The 21285-nt window shown below is 40.4% G+C and overlaps 1 protein-coding gene across 2 annotated transcripts; it reads right to left on the bottom strand.

Annotated features, from left to right (window-relative positions):
• Positions 1 to 3726: 3726 nt before the first annotated feature.
• otud4 (OTU deubiquitinase 4) lies at positions 3727 to 15969 on the bottom strand. Of its 2 annotated transcripts, none has more exons than XM_026321779.1 (20): positions 15536 to 15969; positions 15135 to 15218; positions 13653 to 13703; positions 13466 to 13512; positions 13151 to 13223; positions 12899 to 12980; positions 12140 to 12302; positions 11993 to 12047; positions 11774 to 11876; positions 11457 to 11521; positions 11255 to 11355; positions 11043 to 11134; positions 10767 to 10926; positions 10134 to 10269; positions 9921 to 9995; positions 8769 to 9426; positions 7714 to 8558; positions 6761 to 7409; positions 6596 to 6672; positions 3727 to 5808 (listed from the first exon to the last, which is right to left on the bottom strand). In XM_026321779.1, the coding sequence occupies exons 1-20, from the start codon at positions 15674 to 15676 to the stop codon at positions 5350 to 5352; spliced, it is 4116 nt and encodes a 1371-aa protein (XP_026177564.1). In that variant the 5' UTR covers positions 15677 to 15969; the 3' UTR covers positions 3727 to 5349. The 2 variants fall into 2 exon arrangements, with proteins under 2 accessions (XP_026177564.1, XP_026177556.1); XM_026321771.2 differs by having other exon boundaries at positions 10761 to 10926; positions 15536 to 15968.
• Positions 15970 to 21285: the final 5316 nt, after the last annotated feature.

Genomic DNA, 21285 nt, shown 5'->3' with positions numbered 1-21285 from the left:
TGGTCATGCTATACTAAGGCATTTTTTGTCAATCAAAATGGTCATACAATAATAAGGCATTTTTTGTCCAAGAAAAGGTCATGCTATACTAAGGCATTTTTTGTCAATCAAAATGGTCATGCTATACTAAGGCATTTTTTGTCAAGTAAAATGGTCATACTATACTAAGGCATTTTTTGTCCAAAAAATGGTCATACTATACTAGGCAATTTTTTGTCATCAAAAATGGTCATGTGCTACTAAGGCAGTTTTTGTCAAGTAAAATGGTCATACAATACTAAGGCATTTTTTATCAAAAAAAAAAAAGATACTGTACTAAAGCATTTTTTGTCAATCAAAAATGGTCATACTATACTAAGGCATTTTTTGTCCAAAAAAAAGGTCATACTTTACTAAGGCATTTTTTATAAAAAAAAAAAAAAGGTCATACTGTACTAAGGAATTTTTTGTCAAAAATGGTCATGGTATACTAAGGCATTTTTTGTCAATCAAAATGGTCATGCTATACTAAGGAATTTTTTATCAAAAAAAATGGTCATACTATACTAAGGCATTTTTTGTCAAAAAAAATGGTCATACAATAATAAGGCATTTTTTGTCCAAAAAAAGGTCATGCTATACTAAGGCATTTTTTGTCAATCAAAATGGTCATGCTATACTAAGGCATTTTTTGTCAAGTAAAATGGTCATACTATACTAAGGCATTTTTTGTCAAAAAAATGGTCATACAATAATAAGGCATTTTTTGTCCAAAAAATGGTCATACTATACTAAGCAATTTTCTGTCATCAAAAATGGTCATGTGCTACTAAGGCATTTTTTGTCCAAAAAATGGTCATACTATACTAAGCAATTTTTTGTCATCAAAAATGGTCATGTGCTACTAAGGCATTTTTTGTTAACCAAAATGGTCATACAATACTAAGGCATTTTTTATCAAAAAAAAAAAAGATACTGTACTAAGGCATTTTTGGTCAAGTAAAATGGTCATACTATACTAAGGCATTTTTTGTCCAAAAAATGGTCATACTATACTTAGCAATTTTTTGTCATCAAAAATGGTCATGCTATACTAAGCAATTTTTTGTCATCAAAAATGGTCATACTATACTAAGCAATTTTTTGTCATCAAAAATGGTCATGCTAAGCAATTTTTTGTCATCAAAAATGGTCATACAATAAGGCATTTTTTGTCAATCAAAATGGTCATACAATAAGGCATTTTTTGTCCAAAAAAAGGTCATGCTATACTAAGGCATTTTTTGTCCAAAAAAAGGTCATGCTATACTAAGCAATTTTTTGTCATCAAAAATGGTCATGCTAAGCAATTTTTTGTCATCAAAAATGGTCATGCTATACTAAGGCATTTTTTGTCAAGTAAAATGGTCATACTATACTAAGCAATTTTTTGTCCAAAAAAAGGTCATGCTATACTAAGCAATTTTTTGTCATCAAAAATGGTCATGCTAAGCAATTTTTTGTCATCAAAAATGGTCATGTGCTACTAAGGCATTTTTTGTCAATCAAAATGGTCATACAATAAGGCATTTTTTGTCCAAAAAAAGGTCATGCTATACTAAGGCATTTTTTGTCCAAAAAAAGGTCATGCTATACTAAGCAATTTTTTGTCATCAAAAATGGTCATGCTAAGCAATTTTTTGTCATCAAAAATGGTCATGCTATACTAAGGCATTTTTTGTCAAGTAAAATGGTCATACTATACTAAGCAATTTTTTGTCATCAAAAATGGTCATGCTATACTAAGCAATTTTTTGTCATCAAAAATGGTCATGCTAAGCAATTTTTTGTCATCAAAAATGGTCATGTGCTACTAAGGCATTTTTTATTAAAAAAAAAAGGTCATACTATACTAAGGCATTTTTTGTTAACCAAAATAGTCATACAATACTAAGGCATTTTTGGTCAAAAAAAAAAGGTCATACTATATTAAGGCATTTTTTATAAAAAAAAAAAAAAAGGTCATACTGTACTAAGGCATTTTTTGTCAAAAATGGTCATGGTATACTAAGGCATTTTTTGTCAACCAAAATGGTCATGCTATACTAAGGCATTTTTTGTCAACCAAAATGGTCATGGTATACTAAGGCATTTTTTGTCATTCAAAATGGTCATGCTATACTAAGGCATTTTTTGTCAATCAAAATGGTCATGCTATACTAAGGCATTTTTTATAAAAAAAAATGGTCATACTATACTAAGACATTTTTTAATCAAAAAAAAGGTCATGCTATACTAAGGCATTTTTTGTTAACCAAAATGGTCATACAATAATAAGGCATTTTTGGTCAAAAAAAAAAAAAAGGTCATACTATACTAAGGCATTTTTTGTCAAAAAAAATGGTCATACAATAATAAGGCATTTTTTGTCAATCAAAATGGTCATAGTATACTAAGGCATTTTTTATCAAAAAAAGGTCATACTATACTAAGGCATTTTTTGTCAAAAAAAATGGTCATACAATAAGGCATTTTTTGTCCAAAAAAAGGTCATGCTATACTAAGGCATTTTTTGTCCAAAAAAAGGTCATGCTATACTAAGCAATTTTTTGTCATCAAAAATGGTCATGCTAAGCAATTTTTTGTCATCAAAAATGGTCATGCTATACTAAGGCATTTTTTGTCATCAAAAATGGTCATGCTATACTAAGCAATTTTTTGTCATCAAAAATGGTCATGCTAAGCAATTTTTTGTCATCAAAAATGGTCATGTGCTACTAAGGCATTTTTTATTAAAAAAAAAAGGTCATACTATACTAAGGCATTTTTTGTTAACCAAAATAGTCATACAATACTAAGGCATTTTTGGTCAAAAAAAAAAGGTCATACTATATTAAGGCATTTTTTATAAAAAAAAAAAAAAAGGTCATACTGTACTAAGGCATTTTTTGTCAAAAATGGTCATGGTATACTAAGGCATTTTTTGTCAACCAAAATGGTCATGCTATACTAAGGCATTTTTTGTCAACCAAAATGGTCATGGTATACTAAGGCATTTTTTGTCATTCAAAATGGTCATGCTATACTAAGGCATTTTTTGTCAATCAAAATGGTCATGCTATACTAAGGCATTTTTTATAAAAAAAAATGGTCATACTATACTAAGACATTTTTTAATCAAAAAAAAGGTCATGCTATACTAAGGCATTTTTTGTTAACCAAAATGGTCATACAATAATAAGGCATTTTTGGTCAAAAAAAAAAAAAAGGTCATACTATACTAAGGCATTTTTTGTCAAAAAAAATGGTCATACAATAATAAGGCATTTTTTGTCAATCAAAATGGTCATAGTATACTAAGGCATTTTTTATCAAAAAAAGGTCATACTATACTAAGGCATTTTTTGTCAAAAAAAATGGTCATACAATAATAAGGCATTTTTTGTCAGTCAAAATGGTCATGCTATACTAAGGCTTTTTTTGTCCAAAAAATGGTCATACTGTACTAAGGAATTTTTTGTCAAAAAAAAAAAGGTCATACAATAATAAGGCATTTTTTGTCATCAAAAATGGTCATACTATACAAAGGCATTTTTGTCAAAAAAACACGGTCATGCTATACTAAGCAATTTTTTGTCATCAAAAATGGTAATGCTATATTAAGGCATTTTTTTGAGGACAAAGCTGCTTCTTTGCATCCAAAGTTCAGGCATCTGACCAGAAACCTCAGTCCTAGATCAGTGAATAGAGTTAGTTCCAGAGACAGTATCTGCACAATAGTTTCATTTATTTAATCACACAATAAAGACAACATGCAGTATTTATATACAGCAGCGTTTCGTAAACTCTCAACAAAACAAGGTAACAAAGAGAAGGCACTGATTTTCTCTAGTCTGGAGTTCATTGAAAGGGACAGAAAAAGAAAGCTTAGAAGAAGAAAAGACATGAGAACTATACAGGGACAATGGTCATGAAACCAGCAGCAGTAAGTCAATTTAAAAGAAACAAAATCAACATCAGTCACCTGAACCAGAGCTTTTTATACGCAGTTTAGCAGATGAGGCTTCAGAGTAGCAATACAAGATTTTACAATTCAGATTTTGTGACATGAAAAACACTTTAAATTTCTTGAAACTGTTCTTAGCTTGTAGTGCTACCAGATGAGTATTTCTTTAATATAGAAAATTGTGCTTCATGGATATGTTAAGCTCTCCGTTATGATGCTGTACTCAAGATTTTCAGTGGATATTTGAAATCTGAAATTAATCACAATATTGATGGAATTTTGTCCATAAGCATGAGGTTACTGCCAACGCATGGTTAACATAAAGACTATAAATGCGATAATAGCCTGTCACGTTCCAAAGGTAAGAAAGTCCAATTTAAAAAACTGAGGTATAAAAAAAAAAAAAAAAAAAAAAGTTTTACTCAGGGTTATGAGCTGGATTATTTCTTTCCTCTGCTGTTTTCAGCCTATTGTAAGCAGCGCTAACTAATTTAACCTGCATAAAAATTGAATTGTAAAAACAGCAACTTGTTTATTTATAGACTTTTCAGCCTGGATGATTTTTCCTCATTTATAGTCTTACTGCTAAGATGAGCTAAGCTAAACAACAGCTAGCTCTAACTAGAAGTTTATCAACATTCTCATATAACTCGAAATTTGCAAACAATTTCTACCTAAAACAAATTTTGACCCCTAAGGAAAATTGTGGCATTCCATCAAAACACAATTCTGGGTACAAAAGTTGTAAGTGGCTTAAAGAGGTTTAATTTCATGTCACAACATCCTGGTACCAAATTCTATAGAGCACTACCCTGAAGTAACAGATTAGTTGACAAACAGTGTCAACATTGATCATTTAACAATTTTGAATCATTTTTTAAGAACATCTTTGGTTGCAACTTAAATGTATTTCTGGTTATTTTAGTCTTCAAAACAAGAAGTTTGAAGACCTTGAACTTTTTCTAAAATGATGACAAAGCAACTTATCGATCAATTGGGGGAAATAAACGATTAGATGCTCATTAGCTTCAGCCCTACTCACAATGCATTTTCATGTTCTGGGGAGAAATTTAAATATATTAAATCTGCACTTGCTTGCATGCTAAATCAATAAGCTAGCTAATAATGAGCTTGTTATATTTATGTTTTTGCAATGAGCTGAGGATTCTGACAGTCCAAAGTACAAGAATCGAGTTTGCAACATGGAGACAAAGACACGATGACTGACTGCTTCTGGCATCCATTTTCTATTACTCTATGTGGAATCAGTCCAGTTTGTATGGTGATGAGGGAAAAAAGTTTCAAAACAAATCAGAAGTATGATGAACGAGCAGAAACCAAACAAGGGAAAAAAACAAAAAACATCTACTCTCACTGGCTAGGAGCTAATAGCCCCGTCCCCGGTGCGAAGAGCCATGTAAGCCATGGTTAAATCCAGACCCTGCCTCTCCTACATGCCTCCTCCTGTTACCACCCCTACCTCCATCATGGCCTCCCCTCCCTCGCCCTGGACCTCTGTAGATCTTCCTGGGACCACGGAAGTTCTGGGGTGGGTGTTTGAATGCCTCCGTCTCCTCCCAGTCATCCTCTGTGCTGCAGCCCACAGACATAGGCTCTGCCAAGGCCATACCTTGCAGGTAACCCACTCGGCTGGAGTCTGCTCCCATTTTTATGAAGGCTTTGGTGGTGGGAATAAAGGGTTTTCTGGAAGACCTGAAGCCTTGGGAGAGGTTGTTGTCACCAGGGACAGTTGCCGTGGAGATGATGTCATGTGAACCAGGGGTACAGCTGGGCATCACCGTTGTCATGGTGACATCACTGATGGAGTTTGGGACAAAAGTAACCTGAGAGAGAGAGATGGGTTTTTACTTGATTGTACTACTACAACTACTACAGTACTGTAGGTACTACCATTAATACATCACTGTAACACTACTTCCATGTTTCATATAACGTTAAATTCAGCGGTTGCAGTTTCAGCAGCAACTACACCAGTGTAACTAAAGCTGCTACTGCAGTACTCTTAATAGTACTACTACTGGATTCTAACTAGTGCTACATCACCGTAACCACTACCATTGTAACTACTAGTATTACTATTACTCCTCCTAGTGACTGCTAATCCTAATATTACAGTCATTTACATGAATAAACTACTGTTTTTAACTAGTAAAATTATGCTTAATATGCCAAGATTACTACTATTGTTAACATGCAATAAGTACTGCTGGTGGTTGGTTATAAATATACCAACAACTACAAAACATAATATGTGCGACAAAACTTTCTGTGACCACTTCAGAGCTACATACTGTAATATTACTACTATGTTGTCTAACTACAGCTTCTATTGATGCTACTATAACCGGTATTGTTACATTTACTACTTGTTAATACTATTATGTAATTGCTGCTGCAACTATTGGCATTACGTCTACCAACACCAATGCTACTACTACTCCCAAAACAAACATACTATTACTGTAAGCACTGCAGCAACTTAACTACTACAACAACATGATCAATTAAGAGTTAAAGATCTAGTACTACAATGTACTGGTGCTGATATGCTGACATTTACTTTGTTCAGCTGTGGAGATGAACATATTGTGTGTGTGTCTGTCTCCTTACTATGGGTGTGTTGTTGAGTGGAGGATCCACCAGCAGCACAGCTTTGGTCAAACTCTCTCCCTGCTCTGTCTTGAGGGCTGATGGGAAATAAAAAGCCACACTGAGAAACATGATAATTTCATATCGTCTTATTCCTGGACTGCAATGATAAAAATGTCCACATACCAAAACTGTTCAAATCAGGAACGACCATTGTTCTGCTGTTAGCATTAGCCACATTAGCAGCAGCGGGACGCTCCAGAGAACCAGGGACTCGGCTGGGCCCATGGCTAGGCATTGAGACCCCATTTGGAGGCTGAAGCTGCTCCATTGACCCCTGGCTCACCTGAAGCTCTTCAGGGGTGGGTGAAGGATGATATGCCAGTGAAGATGACATGGGTGGGGGGTACAGCGGGTGTCCTGGCCCTTGCCCTGTGGGGTACGCCTGAGATGAAGCCAGGGGAACTGGGTATGGTGCAGTTGTGGAGGAGTACCCTACTGGATAGCTGGAATTTCTGGGTGGGGCCATCTGGTGCTGTTGCCAGGGCATCCTTTGGGGTGGAGGCTGGGTGACAGGGTACCCAGAATGGTTGAAGGAGGGTTCACTAGAATGGGGGGGCTCAGCAAGTGTGGCTTGGTGGTCATACTGAGCTGGCACCGATGCTGACATTGGAGGGTACTGGGGGTACGCTTCCTGGTGCCTAGTTGGGGGGTTTGAGGGAGGGAACTGGGGGTTAGGGGAGGGGGAGCGGGAGGGGAGCTTGGGGTGGATGGTGTAGGCCTGCTGCAGGGGGAGGAGGTACACACATGGGGGGTACATGGGCATGGTGTAGGCCTGAGGGAAAGAGCAGCAGCAGATGATGAAAATGTTAGTTTCTACAGCTGATGCAGTCTTGAGACTTGATCAGGTGCAACAACAACAACAGAAGTGTCCATCACTAAAGCACACAACCACAGTTTAATTTTCTAGGTTTTTTAGGTTCATGAAGTAAAAACAAAAACATTTGAGGAAATACTTTTGTCATCCAAACATGAAAAAGGTGACTTTCAACTGAATTTATTTTTAATTGCGTTAACAAAAAACATAAGAAGATTGTCTGATGAAAAATGTTTAAATATCTCTCAGGTTTCTGTCTTACCTTGACCCCCAAGTTGAAGAAAAACCGCAGGATGTTAACATCACGGGGGAGGTCCTCTCCAGACTTGCTGGAGGAAAAGGCCGGAGTCGGGGCCACGTCTCCCTTCTCTCCATGTGGGAATCCAGGGTACAGGGGGTCCTGGTAGAGCTGGGACAGCTGCTGCAGAGGGACAGCCCCAGGGATGGGCTGGTGGTGAGGAGCGGGTGCTGAGATTACATGGGAGTGATGAGGGGGGTGGGACTGCTGGGAGGGAGGATGGGCGGGGGACCCAGGCTGAGGTTGGGAGGGCTGAGCTGGAGCAGGTGGGGCTTCAGTTTTATTCTGGGTGGTGGGGGTGGGATGGATGGGTGGGGTGGAGAGAGAGAGAGATGGATGTGGGACTTGAGAGGGGTGAGGAGGGAGGACCAGCTGATCATGGATCTGAGGCTGCCCAGACGCTTGGACAGGGAGGGAGGCCTGGGAGGGATGGGAGTAGGAAGCTCCCGGCTGAGATGACTGGACCTGGACTACCTCAGACTGGGAGTTGTACTGGGCTTGAGACTGGAGCTGATAGTGGGGGAGAGAGGCCTGGGCCTGTGGGAGAGAAGCCTGGGTTTGGAGACTAGATGCCTGGGTATGGATTTGTGGAAGATGGGCCACTTCAGGGTGGGACTGAGGTTGCTGCTCTAGCTGGGGAAGAGAGGACTGAACCTCTGTCTGGGGCATTAAGATTGTGTTTTGGGTTTGAGAGACCTGACTTTGGGGCTGGATTTGGTGCAAAGAAGCCTGGGCTGGTTTCTCAGGGTAGGTTTGGCTTTTGAAGGTCTGCGATGCTTCCACAGGGCCCCCAAAACTTGGCAAGGAACCTGAAAAACCAAGCAGAAGTGACATTACCAGCACAGATCCAGGAATCATTTGATATGATCAGACTTTACAATCATGGTGCTTTCATTTCTGCTGGGCCCTGATCAAACTTATCATCTACAGGCCTACATGACATGCAAAGTGCATAAAGTTCACTGAGGAATAAGAACATTACTGCTTTAAAAATCAGAGTGACTGAACAGATTTCTTACTCTGAGCTGTCGCTGGTGGAGCCTCCTGGACATGAGCAGCATGATGGATGACAGAAGAGAAGGAGGGAGGACTGGGGGAGTGGGGGAGAGTGGAGACAGGTGGGGAGGAACGGGGGAGAGAGGATGGAGGGAGGAAGCCCAACCCAGTGATAGGAGAGGGAGCAATGGGAGCAATGAAGGTGGGAGGTGGAACTGAAGAGGATGGGGAGGGGGGCTCAGACGATTTAGAGGAGGGAGGATGTTTAGCGGACGAGGAGGGGGGAGGAGAAGAGGAGGAGTGGGGGGGTGATGAAGCAGCAGGGAGAACAGGGGTGCGGAAGGGGAAGATGGTGGCAGAGGATGGGACAGAGCTTAATGGAGTAGCAGTGCCGGCAGCTGAAGCGTAGGACTGTGTGTTGGTTTTAGCAGCCGGGGCAGCACCGGCCATGTTCACGTTGGGCTCCGAAGCCTTGACTGAGCTCCGCTGTGCTGGACTTGAATCAGAATTTGCAGACGGAGCAGCAGGGGGTTTTGCAGCAGGCAGGGTGGGGTTAATGGGCATAGTAGTACTTGTAGTAAGTGTAGTAGCAGCAGTAGTGTTTGCAAGTGGCGGAGTAGATGATTTGGGTTGTTCGCCAGCAGAGGGAGACGACGCTCTGACGTCTTCAACTGGACTTTTCTGTAACAGCAGAACACAAAAATGATTAGTGAACAGAAAACCCAGAAAAACCTGCCCAGGCCTCACAGTTAAACGATGAGCTCTTCAGACAGAGACCAGACTGTGTTCATGGGTTTGGTTTAATATACGACTCAAAAAGTCCAAGCTGTTGAATTTAATTTTCACATAAGCAGCAAATGAAATTCACGCGGACACAGTCCGTTCATCTTTGGGTCCCCAGGAGGAGCCACATCAATAAAACATAATATGATCACTCACACGACACAACAGAGGACACACAAACAGAAGGTCTATATTCAGGTCTCTGTACACAGAACGTCTCACCCGTTGTGGATTACTCTGTTTCTGCAGTTTACCCAGTGATCCCCGACACTAAAGTCCTAACGCTGATAACTTTCCTGAGGAGTAAAATCCTTCCTGTGTGTGGAGTCTGATAAACATCCAGACAGTTTTTCCAACACCTGAAATAACACAGCAACTGAACACCCACTCACCATCTTATTCCTCTGGGATTTTTTCTTGTCTCCACCTTTTCTTCTCCCTCCATCACCCTGAAACCCAAGCTGAGCCTAGGAGGAACAAAAAAAAACATGTTTACTTGAAGGATCTAAGAAGAAATCATTCAGGGAAGTGTTTGATGTACGTGCTGCAGCATCCACAGGTGCATGCGTGACCAATGAGTGACACATCGGTGCCTTTAAACTGACCCCGAGGGCAGGAAAGCTCTGTTCATCTCTGAGCTGGATCTCCACCAGCGCCACGTTCCTCTTCTCCTCCTCTTTGGCCAGTCGTTCCTTCTCTGTCAGACCGAACTGGGCCGACTCCACTGAGCCCAGAGACTTCCTATAGAAACACACAAATGTGTTAAAGCTAAAAAAATAAATCACTTACATGAGGAAGGTTTCCGCTAAGTGAAATGAAGGTAAGTGATGAACTGAGTAACACTTCAGCTGATTGATCAGATCCCTGTTTCACTTATCATCCATCAGCTGACTGTCACAGAACTTTGCTGACCTATGAACCAAGGCTGATTCATCTAAACCTATTACAACAGAGTTTCTGCCCCTTTAAGGCCATGGGACAATAACTTTAACACAGTAGCACCTCTAACGTTACACATTTTAAAACAAGTGGCCAAATACAACATTGATAAAGGGAAAGTACAATTCTGTGAAAAATGTAAAAGACATTAGCTGAAAATGCTAAAATTCTCCTTAGAGATCATTCAACTGATCATCTGGACGATAACTTTCTGTGGATTTGTCATCGTGAGCAACCCCTTTCACACACATATGAAAATCTTGCTTAGCCACAATAAAGTAGTGTCTACACACATTGACCTGCTGGTTTTTGGCCCTCCTTGCTCCTCTCCGGTGGCCTGTGAGGGCCACGAGTGCTGCTTCTGCACACGCCCACTGGAACCCTGTGCTGGAACCTGGGAACCCGGGGCTGCTGGAGTGGACTTTGTCCTGCCTCTGCCTTTACCCCTCTCCTCCCACTCTGACAGACAAAGGGTGACTTTAGTTGCGTTATAGTTGTGTGAACAAACAGCAGAGACTTCATAAACGTGTGTAATGTGCACGTGTGTAATGTGCACGTGTGTGTGCGTTCACCACCTCCGTGGCCGTTGCTGAGCCTCTTGTCTCTGACCACGGTGCTCCAGCTGTTCTCGTCACTGGGAGGACGCACACTCCACAGAGGGACCTGTCTGCATGTGCACACACAAACACATAGCTGTCAACATGCAGCCAAACTGGCCTGATGAATCGCATCAGGTATCAGCCAAATGATGCACGTTTAAAAACCGAGCAGCGTTAGTGTCAAATACCTGTTGCCCAGGTCTTCGATGTAAACAGTCACTGGACCGTTGTCGGGAGACAACTCTTTGATCGTTGCATTGTAGCTGCGTCCACTGCCCTCAAGACGAACCTGCAGGTGAAATACACACAAATAATATGAATATGCAGAGATTTCACCAGAAGTTACACCCAAATTCAAACCACACTGATGACACACACAGACACACACACCTGGCAGCGGTCTCCTACAGTGTACTGCATCCCAGCAGCGATACAGTAGTCCATCTTCTGTTGGGCTAAAAAGAAAAACAGAAAGTGATAAACCTGTTCTTTTAAGACACTGAGACTTTCTGAGACCTGGAATTCATGTTGGAGAACAAACTACAGCCAGAACATGTGTGATGCTGTCATCCAATCGACAAGTTAACATACCACCATTTCAGACATATATTTGTTTGTGTTTTCCTTCTCTTGTTTATGTCAGGATCCATTTTGTCCATTTGTGTACATAGTGTGTATTTTTTTGGTTTACTGTGTGTGTGTGTTACCTCTCTTGCTCTTTTGCCAGACATCGTACTCTATGTTTCTGAGCAGAGTCGGGTTCAGTGAACGCTTCACCCTCTCAGGAAGCTGTCGACCACGCCCTCGGCCCTGACACACACACAGTCATTCAATACATGTTAGATAACAGAGGCGAGTAAACAGGTTAAGTATAAGCAATGAATCACATTTGTTTGACGAGGTGTGTGTGTGCGCGTGTGTGTTACCCTGTAACTCTGGTTGTTGTGCCGTGTAGAAGTTGTGCTCGTTTCATTTTCCACCCTGTCAAAAATATCCACACACAGAAAATCACATTTCCAGTGTTTCCAGTCTGACATCCAGGTAAATAAACGGTTAATTAAACTAAAGCCTACCACAGCGGCTCGTCAGCACCCAGCTCGGACTCGTCGCTGCTGGCGCAGGCGTTCATAGTGTCGTCACTCAGTAAGTTGCTGGTTCGGCTGCTCCGCTGATAAGGGCCCACAATGCCTCGGTCCACCTTGAACACACCAGTGTACAGCAGCTCGTACAGGATGGCTGCAGGAGACATACAGGGTCCAACCAGAAAGCTAGTTTATGTGCAGTCAACAACCATAGAGACAGATTTTGTAAAACCAGCTCCAGACGTTGCTGTGAGCAGAGAGAAGCTGGTGGAGCAGAAACAACAGAGACCAGTGGACTCTTTGTTCCTTCAGAGACTAAACAGTGACGGCCGTTCTCAACGTCTGGAGCTGGTTTTTGGAAAAAGACGGGCCTCCCACTGTTGGTGAGGAAGAACCATGTGAGCCAGTCTAGCAGTGTAGCTCCCTGCTGTGTTTTTAATAGTTTTTGGACAACAATGGAGGTCTACAGCACAGACCCATAAGCTGAACCAGGTTCTGGATTCACACAGTCTCAGAAACTAAGAAAACATTTTAAAATTTCTCTTTTAGATACACTTCACAGACTAAACCTTTAACACATTCATTTCTAGCAGTCCTACAGTAAACTATTTATCAAAGTCCAGTCAAAATATATTGTGATATATTTAAAAAGGCACTAAATGAATTAGCAAAACTGTTTTTTCTGTTTTATGGTATAAACTAATATAAAGATACTGCTGTTATCTCCTGCATGTAGCTATAAGCACTCACACTGGCAGAAAGCTGCGTTCTTGATGTGGCTGATGGGATAAACACTGTCATAGTGATTCCCATTCAGAAAACACAACCGCACCTGGGACAGAAAACAAAGCTGGTGTTAAAACAGAAATAAAATGTTTTAGCAACGTTTCTGTAGAGATTTGTTTGGATATGCATGTATACATGTGCACGTTTTGTATACATGCATTAGTGACACACGTGGTAAAACATGCAAGAATGTGGGTTATGAATCTCGGACCACACCTTGTCCTTGAAGTTGTTGTCGGTGATGTTGACGGCTGGTTTTCCAGGCTCCTGGTAGATCTCAAAGTCCCTCCTGTAAAAACACAAACACTGAAATGTCTCATTTGTACAATGCAGAGAATTGGTCTGAGAAAATGTCATTAAAACTCTCCAATGTATTCTTTTTTTTTTTTTTTTTTTTTTTTTAAAAGGTTTTTAAAACTACACTAGATCCAATTTCTATCTGAATGTGTGAGCGAGCGAGTCCTGTCAGAACAGTCAGAACAGAATCCATGTGGTTGTTTTAATGTCTAATCTTAACACGACTTCACTTACTTGTACATGACAGCCAACGCATTGATCTCCACTTCTCCCACCCATTGCTGAAAAACACCATTTGAAGCATTAAACACTCATTCACGCATCAGTGCGAGCAAATGTGGCTGTGAAAGGGTTGACAAAGAGTTGAATCCACAGTCAATTACAAACTGAAGGTTGCTGACGACGACAGTGTGAAGTTTACCTGTGGGTCCTGAAGCTTGCACAGGTAATCCTCAAAGTCACCTTCAATAAACTGCAACACAACAAACACACACTGATGAGCTCAAACAGCAACGACGACGACACCTGAGGCCATTTTCTACCTCCAGTCATCAGTTAAAGGACAAGACTGTGAGATTCTACTTTTTTCTCCTGCTGGATTTTAGATCTGTGAGACTGACCAACACACTGCCGTTGGTTTAGGCCTGGTACCTTCTCCTGTAAATTACAGCTGATATAATTTGTGGATTAATCAAATTAATTAATTTACTTTCTGGGAGATTTTTATTATAAACAAAAATGGAAACATTATCTGGTTTAAGCCTCATAGTCAGAGAATTTTCTGCTTTTTGCTTCTTGTGTCAACACAACAAATGATTTGAAAATATAAACTTGGGCTTTAAACATTTTTCAGTATTTTCAGCAGATACATTTTCTTAAATTGCAGCTTCAGTGGAGTTTGATTGTAAAAATGTGTAACAATCAAAACTTTAATGTGAACTACAGCTTTTGGTGTAAAAGTTAACAGAGAGTTAAGGATTACAACAACCAATGTAGAAGAAATTAACTACATTGGACAATAGCAAGTTGTACACCTCCAATAACAGCCAAGAGACCATAATGCATTGCAGCTATGTGACACATAGCACTGTAGACAATGAGATGACAAACCCAATACATATTTAACAAATATTTTCCTGTGAGTCACATTTATCCACCTATAAACTGGATTTGACTGAAAGCAGCCATGTCAATCACAGCCCTGCTCTGCAGGATGCTGAACTGCATTCTGGGAAATGCAGTAATATAATGCCATTGAGCAGGATGTAGTGATGTGATATGATGAAACTGCATCACGATCATTCAAATCCCAAGAGCTTTTGCTTTCAGTTCCTTCTACTATTCACCCTAACTATGACTTTGTTTTGTTTTCTTTTTACTACGTTTCTTTTATTGTAATATTTATCCTGACAGGTCAGACTGTCTGTTTTTCAATCGACAAACAGACTGATCCATGAATTCCTTTGACTCCAAACACCACACATACACAAATCTAATAACTTGCTCCCTCTTCTTTGCTCTTTAGACTCATGCAACTGTGAAATTTCCATCAGAACACCTGAACATGAAACTCCAGTCGTGAGTGAATCACCTGTCTTTCTAATGTGAATCCACAGAGGCCTGAGAGAATAACTCCTGAGCCCAAACACAAACATATCAGTGTTTCTGCTCAGGGTTAGTCCAGGGGAGCAGCAAAACTGGCAGGAGAAACGATGTGGAGACAAACTTTGACTACACAGAAATTGTTCAGTGTGTGTCTGTTTCAGTGGATAAATCATTTAAATAAAATGCAAAAAACAAACAAACATAAAAAAACAGAAATGCAAATACAGCTGCTCTAACACAATAGGATCATAGGCCACACAACCACAGGTTATTGAAGTGATATGTAATCTGCACCCACCGCTTCGTAGCTCTGCCTGTTTTGCTTCAGGAACTCCACACATTTGGCACGAACTGTTGTGTGAAGGCTTTGGCTGTGCAGCACCTGGACAGGGTCAAAGGTCAACATTAACATAAATCACAGATTTCAAATCAAACCTGTGTTGTTTACAAATTTATGACGCATGACAACATATAATTCGCTTGACTGGTCCAACAGGCCTTTGAAACCCTGCACCCATGTCACGTTAGCCGTAACATACTGGGAGATAGAGCTAGAAAAGTTAGAATGAACGTGTTTACAGGTGTAAAGTGCTACATGTTGACCATTAGCCTTCGTTAGCGTCTCACCTGTGCTCACTCGAGGTGAGTTAGCTCGTTAGAAACTTGACTCGCTCTTTACCTTTACTTTTAGCACTTTACCTGTTCGGCGACAGCCCGGAACAAACACGACCCGTCTTTGGCGATCTTCTTCCGATGAAAACCTATTGCCTTCAGGTAGTCGTCCATTAGTTTCTCTGCCTCCCTCTCCTCGGGGCTCTGCAGGGATCCGCCGCCGTCCATGCTAACGGGGCTAGCCGCCGAAGCTAGCTGCGCGTTGACGGTTTTTAGCCGTTAAAACTTTTAGACGCCACCGGCTCCGAGGTGTCACCGGGGAGTGTTAACTAACTACATCTACAGGCCGACGAGCGGCGGAGACCGAAACAGCAGCTTCTAGTTTCGTTTTCCAGGAACCTCGGCTCATCCCACAGAAAGAAACGCTGCTCGCCAGAAAGTGAAAGTACAACTTTAGCAGTTAGCATGCGAGCTAACGCCTAGCAACACGCCCCCTCCTTCTTGTTCTTGTTCTTCTTCTTCTTCTTCTACGCTTTCAAGATAGAAACGACGCAACGTAGCATTTCCTGTTTTCTACCAAAGTAAAAGTCTCAATACGTGACGCTGACTCACTTATTGTCCAAAAATGACCCCGTTCGCCCACATATGCAAATATACAGCAACTAGCTAAACTTTTGAAAATCAAAATAATTTCCAGAGTGGAGGAAAATTGCTCATCGGCAAACTCAAATAAAAACTTCCTGTCCCATTTTTCTTCAAAATAAAACTTGCCAGAAACACAGAAGACCCCGGAGTTTGCTATAAAAAAAAACATTAAAAAAACATTAAATACTGGTTAAACCTCTCATGCAAACATTAAAAATGATAAAGAATGTATATAAAGAGGAACACATATCGTGTGTTTTACCCGATGTGTTTGTCCATGAATCAGGACTGTCACATGCAGAGAAAAATCCCACGAAATCCCCAGATCCACGTGGGTGATGAAAGGACAAAACAGTGTGGACACACCGCCCACTGAGCTGCATCAGGCTGCACGACAATAGACACACCGGGAGGCGGCGCTGCAGGAGAACAAATTGAATAAGTAAATTATTTATCTCTTAATTTCCAAATGTTCCCCAAAGGTCCTCTAAAAAAAACTACACAATTCTGGTTATTATTATTATTATTATTATTATGACAATTTTTCCACTAAAGAGTTCATCTTGTTTATAAGTTCAGGTCTACTGCAGTAAAAAGTGCAATATTTCTTTCTAGAATGTAGTAGATCTTACTAAATACTAAAGTATAATTTTATACAAGTAAATATGTTTTCACTGATTCTTTAACTTTCATCAGAACATCTTACAGTCATTCATAAATAGTTTGATTTCTCTCTACAGTGTTTCCTCCATCGCTCGGCTCATCTCTCCAAGTCTTTAACCCTCCATCTCTCCCATCAGGGCCTTTCTGTCCTTTTCCCGGCCCTGTGTGGTTCTTCTCCCTTCCTGTATTGATTTTCAGTTCTGCAGAGTGCTAAGCAGCGCAGAGAGAGCCTGGGTGTCTGATCTGGATTCAGCTCTTCCTCTGGACCTCTGTTATTCACTCATCCATTTAGGTGTGTTAGCACTGTATTCAGATTATTCAGCCTGTGATTGTTTCAAGTGTGACCTGAAGTTTGGAACATCATTTGTAAGGGGGGATCTTTCCATATTCTACTTTTCCACTTCTCACACCTGTTCATCTCCAGAAATGTTTCATAGAACCTCAAACCTTTGCTATAAATGCAGAACTGATAAAGGTACATTTATAAATCTGACCTGAAGTCAGGTCATGGTCAGAATTACTGAATAGATTAGAAATGAATTCAATCACAGCATTGTGGCAAAAGACGAATCCACATTAACTGAGAACTGACTGATGATAAAGATCCACAATGCAGCGCTAACAGCTTCTCCCTCAGGACTTGACCTTTGACCTTTTGCCCAGAGAAGAAAGAAACTGATGAGTCTCCTCCTCCGTTATCTACATTTTTTACCTCATTGACCTCTTTCTCCAGATCGTCTTCCTCTTCGCTGCACTTGATTGTATCTCACCTCTTTACAAAACCCTTTCTCACCCTCGCTGTCTCCTCCTCCTCTGTCCACACACCAGCTCTCCTTCCTCCCTCCTTTCCTTTCCTCTGATACCATTTACTCAAATCTAATAATGACCTTTGTGTGTGTGAGTGAGTGTTTTTTCACCCTCTCACGGCCTCCGTTCTGCCTCACGATTTGCCGAGCACGCAGCTGCTCCCAGCCAATAGATGGGCCTCCTGCTTGCCGCCATGGAGATCTACAACATGCCAGGTAACCACGGCAACCGGCAAGGAGGGGACAGGACCCATGGCGATTGACACTTATCCTCCCACTCGTTTAGTGAGTGCAGTGTGTGACCTTCATCCCTGGTTTCTCTAAAATGCCTTTTAAATTCTCGGTTTTCTCTCATTTCTGAGCTAAACCTGAGGGACTGGGTCTAGATAACGGTTCAGAGAGTCATTGTTGGGCTCTAGCAGTTGTATTATTACTATTATCCAGGTGTCACGTTAAAAAAACTAATAACTATCCTGTAAAATCTCTGCATCAGTGAACAGATTCGACTCATTTCTCCTGCACTGTAACATGAGCTCCCTGCACTCGGGCACGTGCAGCAGACTCAGAAGGGCAGGACCACGGAGGCAGGACCACAGGGGCAGGACCGCAGGGGCAGGACCACAGGGGCAGGACCACAGGGGACAGGGGGAGTCAGGGGTGGCATGGCTCTTATGCTCCCTCTACCAGAGTAACAAGGTGATAGAAATCATCTGATTAACTTTCCATCAAGAAATATTAACAAACGACAACAAAGAGACAGAAAACAACCATGAAATGACACAAAATGACCACAAAAATAAGCAATAACAAAAAAAAGCAAAGCCAGGAAAAGCAGCGTTGCACATTTCACATACATAGACAATTCGGGGTAAATGCAAAATGACCAGAAAGACAAAAATGACTCTAGAGATGCAAAATAACCAAAAAGAGACACATCACTACGAAGAAACACAGACACTGAACGACCACAAAGATACAAAAAACCGACATAAAATGGCGTGACACAAAATGAGTAGAACGTAAAGTGAAACTACTACAAACCACAAATGAACTACAACACAAAGAGACCACAACGAGCAGAGGTGAATCAGATAAAATGAAACTTTATTGATCATTGCAGCAGCAAACAGTACCAGGATACAGCAGAGAAAAACGGAAAATAAAAAAAATTAAAAACGAAGTAAAGAAAGAGTCTAAAAGATGAGTCTGAACAGCTGGGGAGGTTTTTGTATTTCATGCTTCTGTGTTTTCTGTGCACAAATAAACAGTTCAGACGAAGCGTGCAGCTGTCTGCAGAGCATAGCACCACTGACTGCAGAGTTCAATTCAAACCTCTGACTTTTAGCTGCTCAGGTTTTGTGGGAGTTTCAGGTTTGGACGTCGCTGAAATTTCTTCCTGTCACCATCTCTCGTTTGTGTGTGTTTGCTGACCTTCAGTGTTTTAACGTCTCACGTTGCTGCACTGATGCACAGGTGAACTCCTGCTGGGCGTGGCTCCAGGTGCAGAGCTGAAACCAGACAGGGCAGAAAAAAACCACCAGGTTTTTCCACCTGGTATGAATTCAGTCTGATTTTAGCCTCAGATCAGTGAATCTTGGACAGACTGTGCAGTTTGACCAGGGTCCTGTTGACTGATTAATCATCTGGATGAATGGTTTTTCCCTTGAGCCACGTGAAGCTTCATATTAATCACATTTTCCTCTTTTCTTGTTGTCTTTGTACACTCGTATTGAAGTAATGCGTGAGCAGAGAAGTTGCAGGCCCGATTAAATCCTGCACGAACAAGAAGAATGATCCAGACTTTACTCTTATAGTGCAACACACTCACGGATCTGTTAGACATGGTACTTATGAGCTTCACTGTTAAAATATTATCCCACGGGTTCATATAATACAGGAGGCGTCATGGAGAGACGTACAGTTGCACACTGGGCTGAGATACTGGGGATAAACATCAGTTTGCAGCTGTTAAACACGACGTGTTGATCCTGAAAATGAGTTTTACAGGGTAAGAGACTGTTCTGCTGTAAAACTGTTTGGTGTCATTTAGAGCATGAAGAAGAAAACTTTTATAAAATTTGTGGCTTCTTCAACAAACCTCCAGCAGAAATTTGGTGTTTGTTGCCCCCTTTTAGAAGGAAGGCGACAAAATCTGTGATATATTAAATTCATAGCACAAATTATTATTTCTGTCCTCAGTCATGTGTATATTTGGTTTTCCATGACACCTCCCAGACTCTGTTATTAAAATATACAGTTTGGATTCTTAATTTTACTGTTTTAACATCTGGGACCCCACACATGATTAGGAATGACAGCTTGATCATCTGGAAGCGTTGGATACATAACGTTGATCCCTGGACTAAAGGTTTTTCATGTGAACTCTTTTAGAAAACAAAGCAGCGGTTCTGGTTTTGTGAAGAATAGAAAAAAGCTTAATTTTTCTAAAATTATTCTTGTTTTGTCTCAAAACTACGTGTTGTGCAACTTTCAAGTTTGACATTTAGGCTCTTAGGAGCCCCATGTAGTTATGTAAACACAAATACATTATCAATATACAACACAAATATTAGAAATATCATCACTGTCCTCCAGAAACCTTGTGCCTCAAAAATCCTCAAGTGACAGAGACATCAGTGGACGCATTTAGAAACTAATATACAGAAGATAAAATAACGTAAACCACACACGTAAGTGAAATATATTATCAGCACATTAATAAATAATAAAAAGAAGAATTAGTTGTGAGGTAAATTGAAAATGGTCTTTTCCAGGATAAAGTGTTTAAAAACTGTAAAACACACTAAGTGTTAACATGATGAGCTCAAAGTACAGACACAGAGCTGCCTGAGTGTTGAAGCTCAGCCTCCTTTCCAGAGATAATTTTCTTATTTTAGGAATTTTCTTCTTTAAACATAATCTGAAAAGTCAATTTTTTGTTTTACTTGATCCTAAATATTCACTGAACAAAAAAAAACAAAAAAAAAAAAAAAAACATGTCTTGGAAATTTAGGTCTCAATAAAACAGTAAATGACTTGTAAAGTTTATCGTTTTTCTCCAAGATACATCATTATAAATAAATGATGTTTGCATTAAAGCTGCTCATGTTTTTATGTGCAAAATAAGTGCAGAAAGAGGATTGTTAAACTCAGGGTTTCCAGAGGACAGAAGAGACAGGCAATAAATATGTCACACGGATAAATAGCTAAGAGTTCAGTGATTATATGAGGGGCTAAAGCAGGCAGGGAAGCAGCAAAAATCACGAGCATGATGCAAAAGTTGAATAAATTCAAAACGTTCCTAATCTGTGTGTTTTCAGTGCATTGAGCATAACAGTTTGACATTCTCATATATAATGTTGTCAGTGTGACAGTACCTTAGATACATTACAGAGCTTTACATCCACCACTTTAAAAGTCCAGAGGATGGAGAGGAGAAGAGAGGAGAGGAGACAAGGGGGAGATGGAGGAGCAGGAGAGGAGAGAAAATAAAAGGTGAAGATAGGAAACAGAGAAGGAGACGAAAATGATAAGATAGAAAAAAGAGGAAACAAGGAGAGGGGAGAAGGAGAGGAGAAAAGGGAAGATAGGAGGAAAGTAAAGTAGAAAAGGAGAAAAGAGAAAAAAACAAGGTAAAGAGAAATCAAAAAGAATAGGAGTGCATAAGTGAGGAAAGGTAGAGAGGAGAGGAGAGGAGGGTATGAGTGAAAAAGGAACTAGGAA

This window comes from Mastacembelus armatus, chromosome 18 (assembly GCF_900324485.2).
Source record: "Mastacembelus armatus chromosome 18, fMasArm1.2, whole genome shotgun sequence".
In the NCBI taxonomy this organism is placed as follows: Eukaryota; Metazoa; Chordata; class Actinopteri; order Synbranchiformes; family Mastacembelidae; genus Mastacembelus; species Mastacembelus armatus.
Note: the sequence above shows the minus strand (reverse complement) of the source record. Positions and strands in the feature narration are given on the sequence as shown.

Coding starts and splice junctions, on each gene's coding strand:
- otud4 (XM_026321771.2), bottom strand. CDS start 15,676: ATGGACGGCGGCGGATCCCTGCAGAGCCCCGAGGAGAGGGAGGCAGAG. Junction 13,224..13,465: donor GCGTTGGCTGTCATGTACAA/GTAAGTGAAGTC, acceptor GTGTTTTTACAG/GAGGGACTTTGAGATCTACC. Junction 12,981..13,150: donor ACAACAACTTCAAGGACAAG/GTGTGGTCCGAG, acceptor TTTCTGTCCCAG/GTGCGGTTGTGTTTTCTGAA.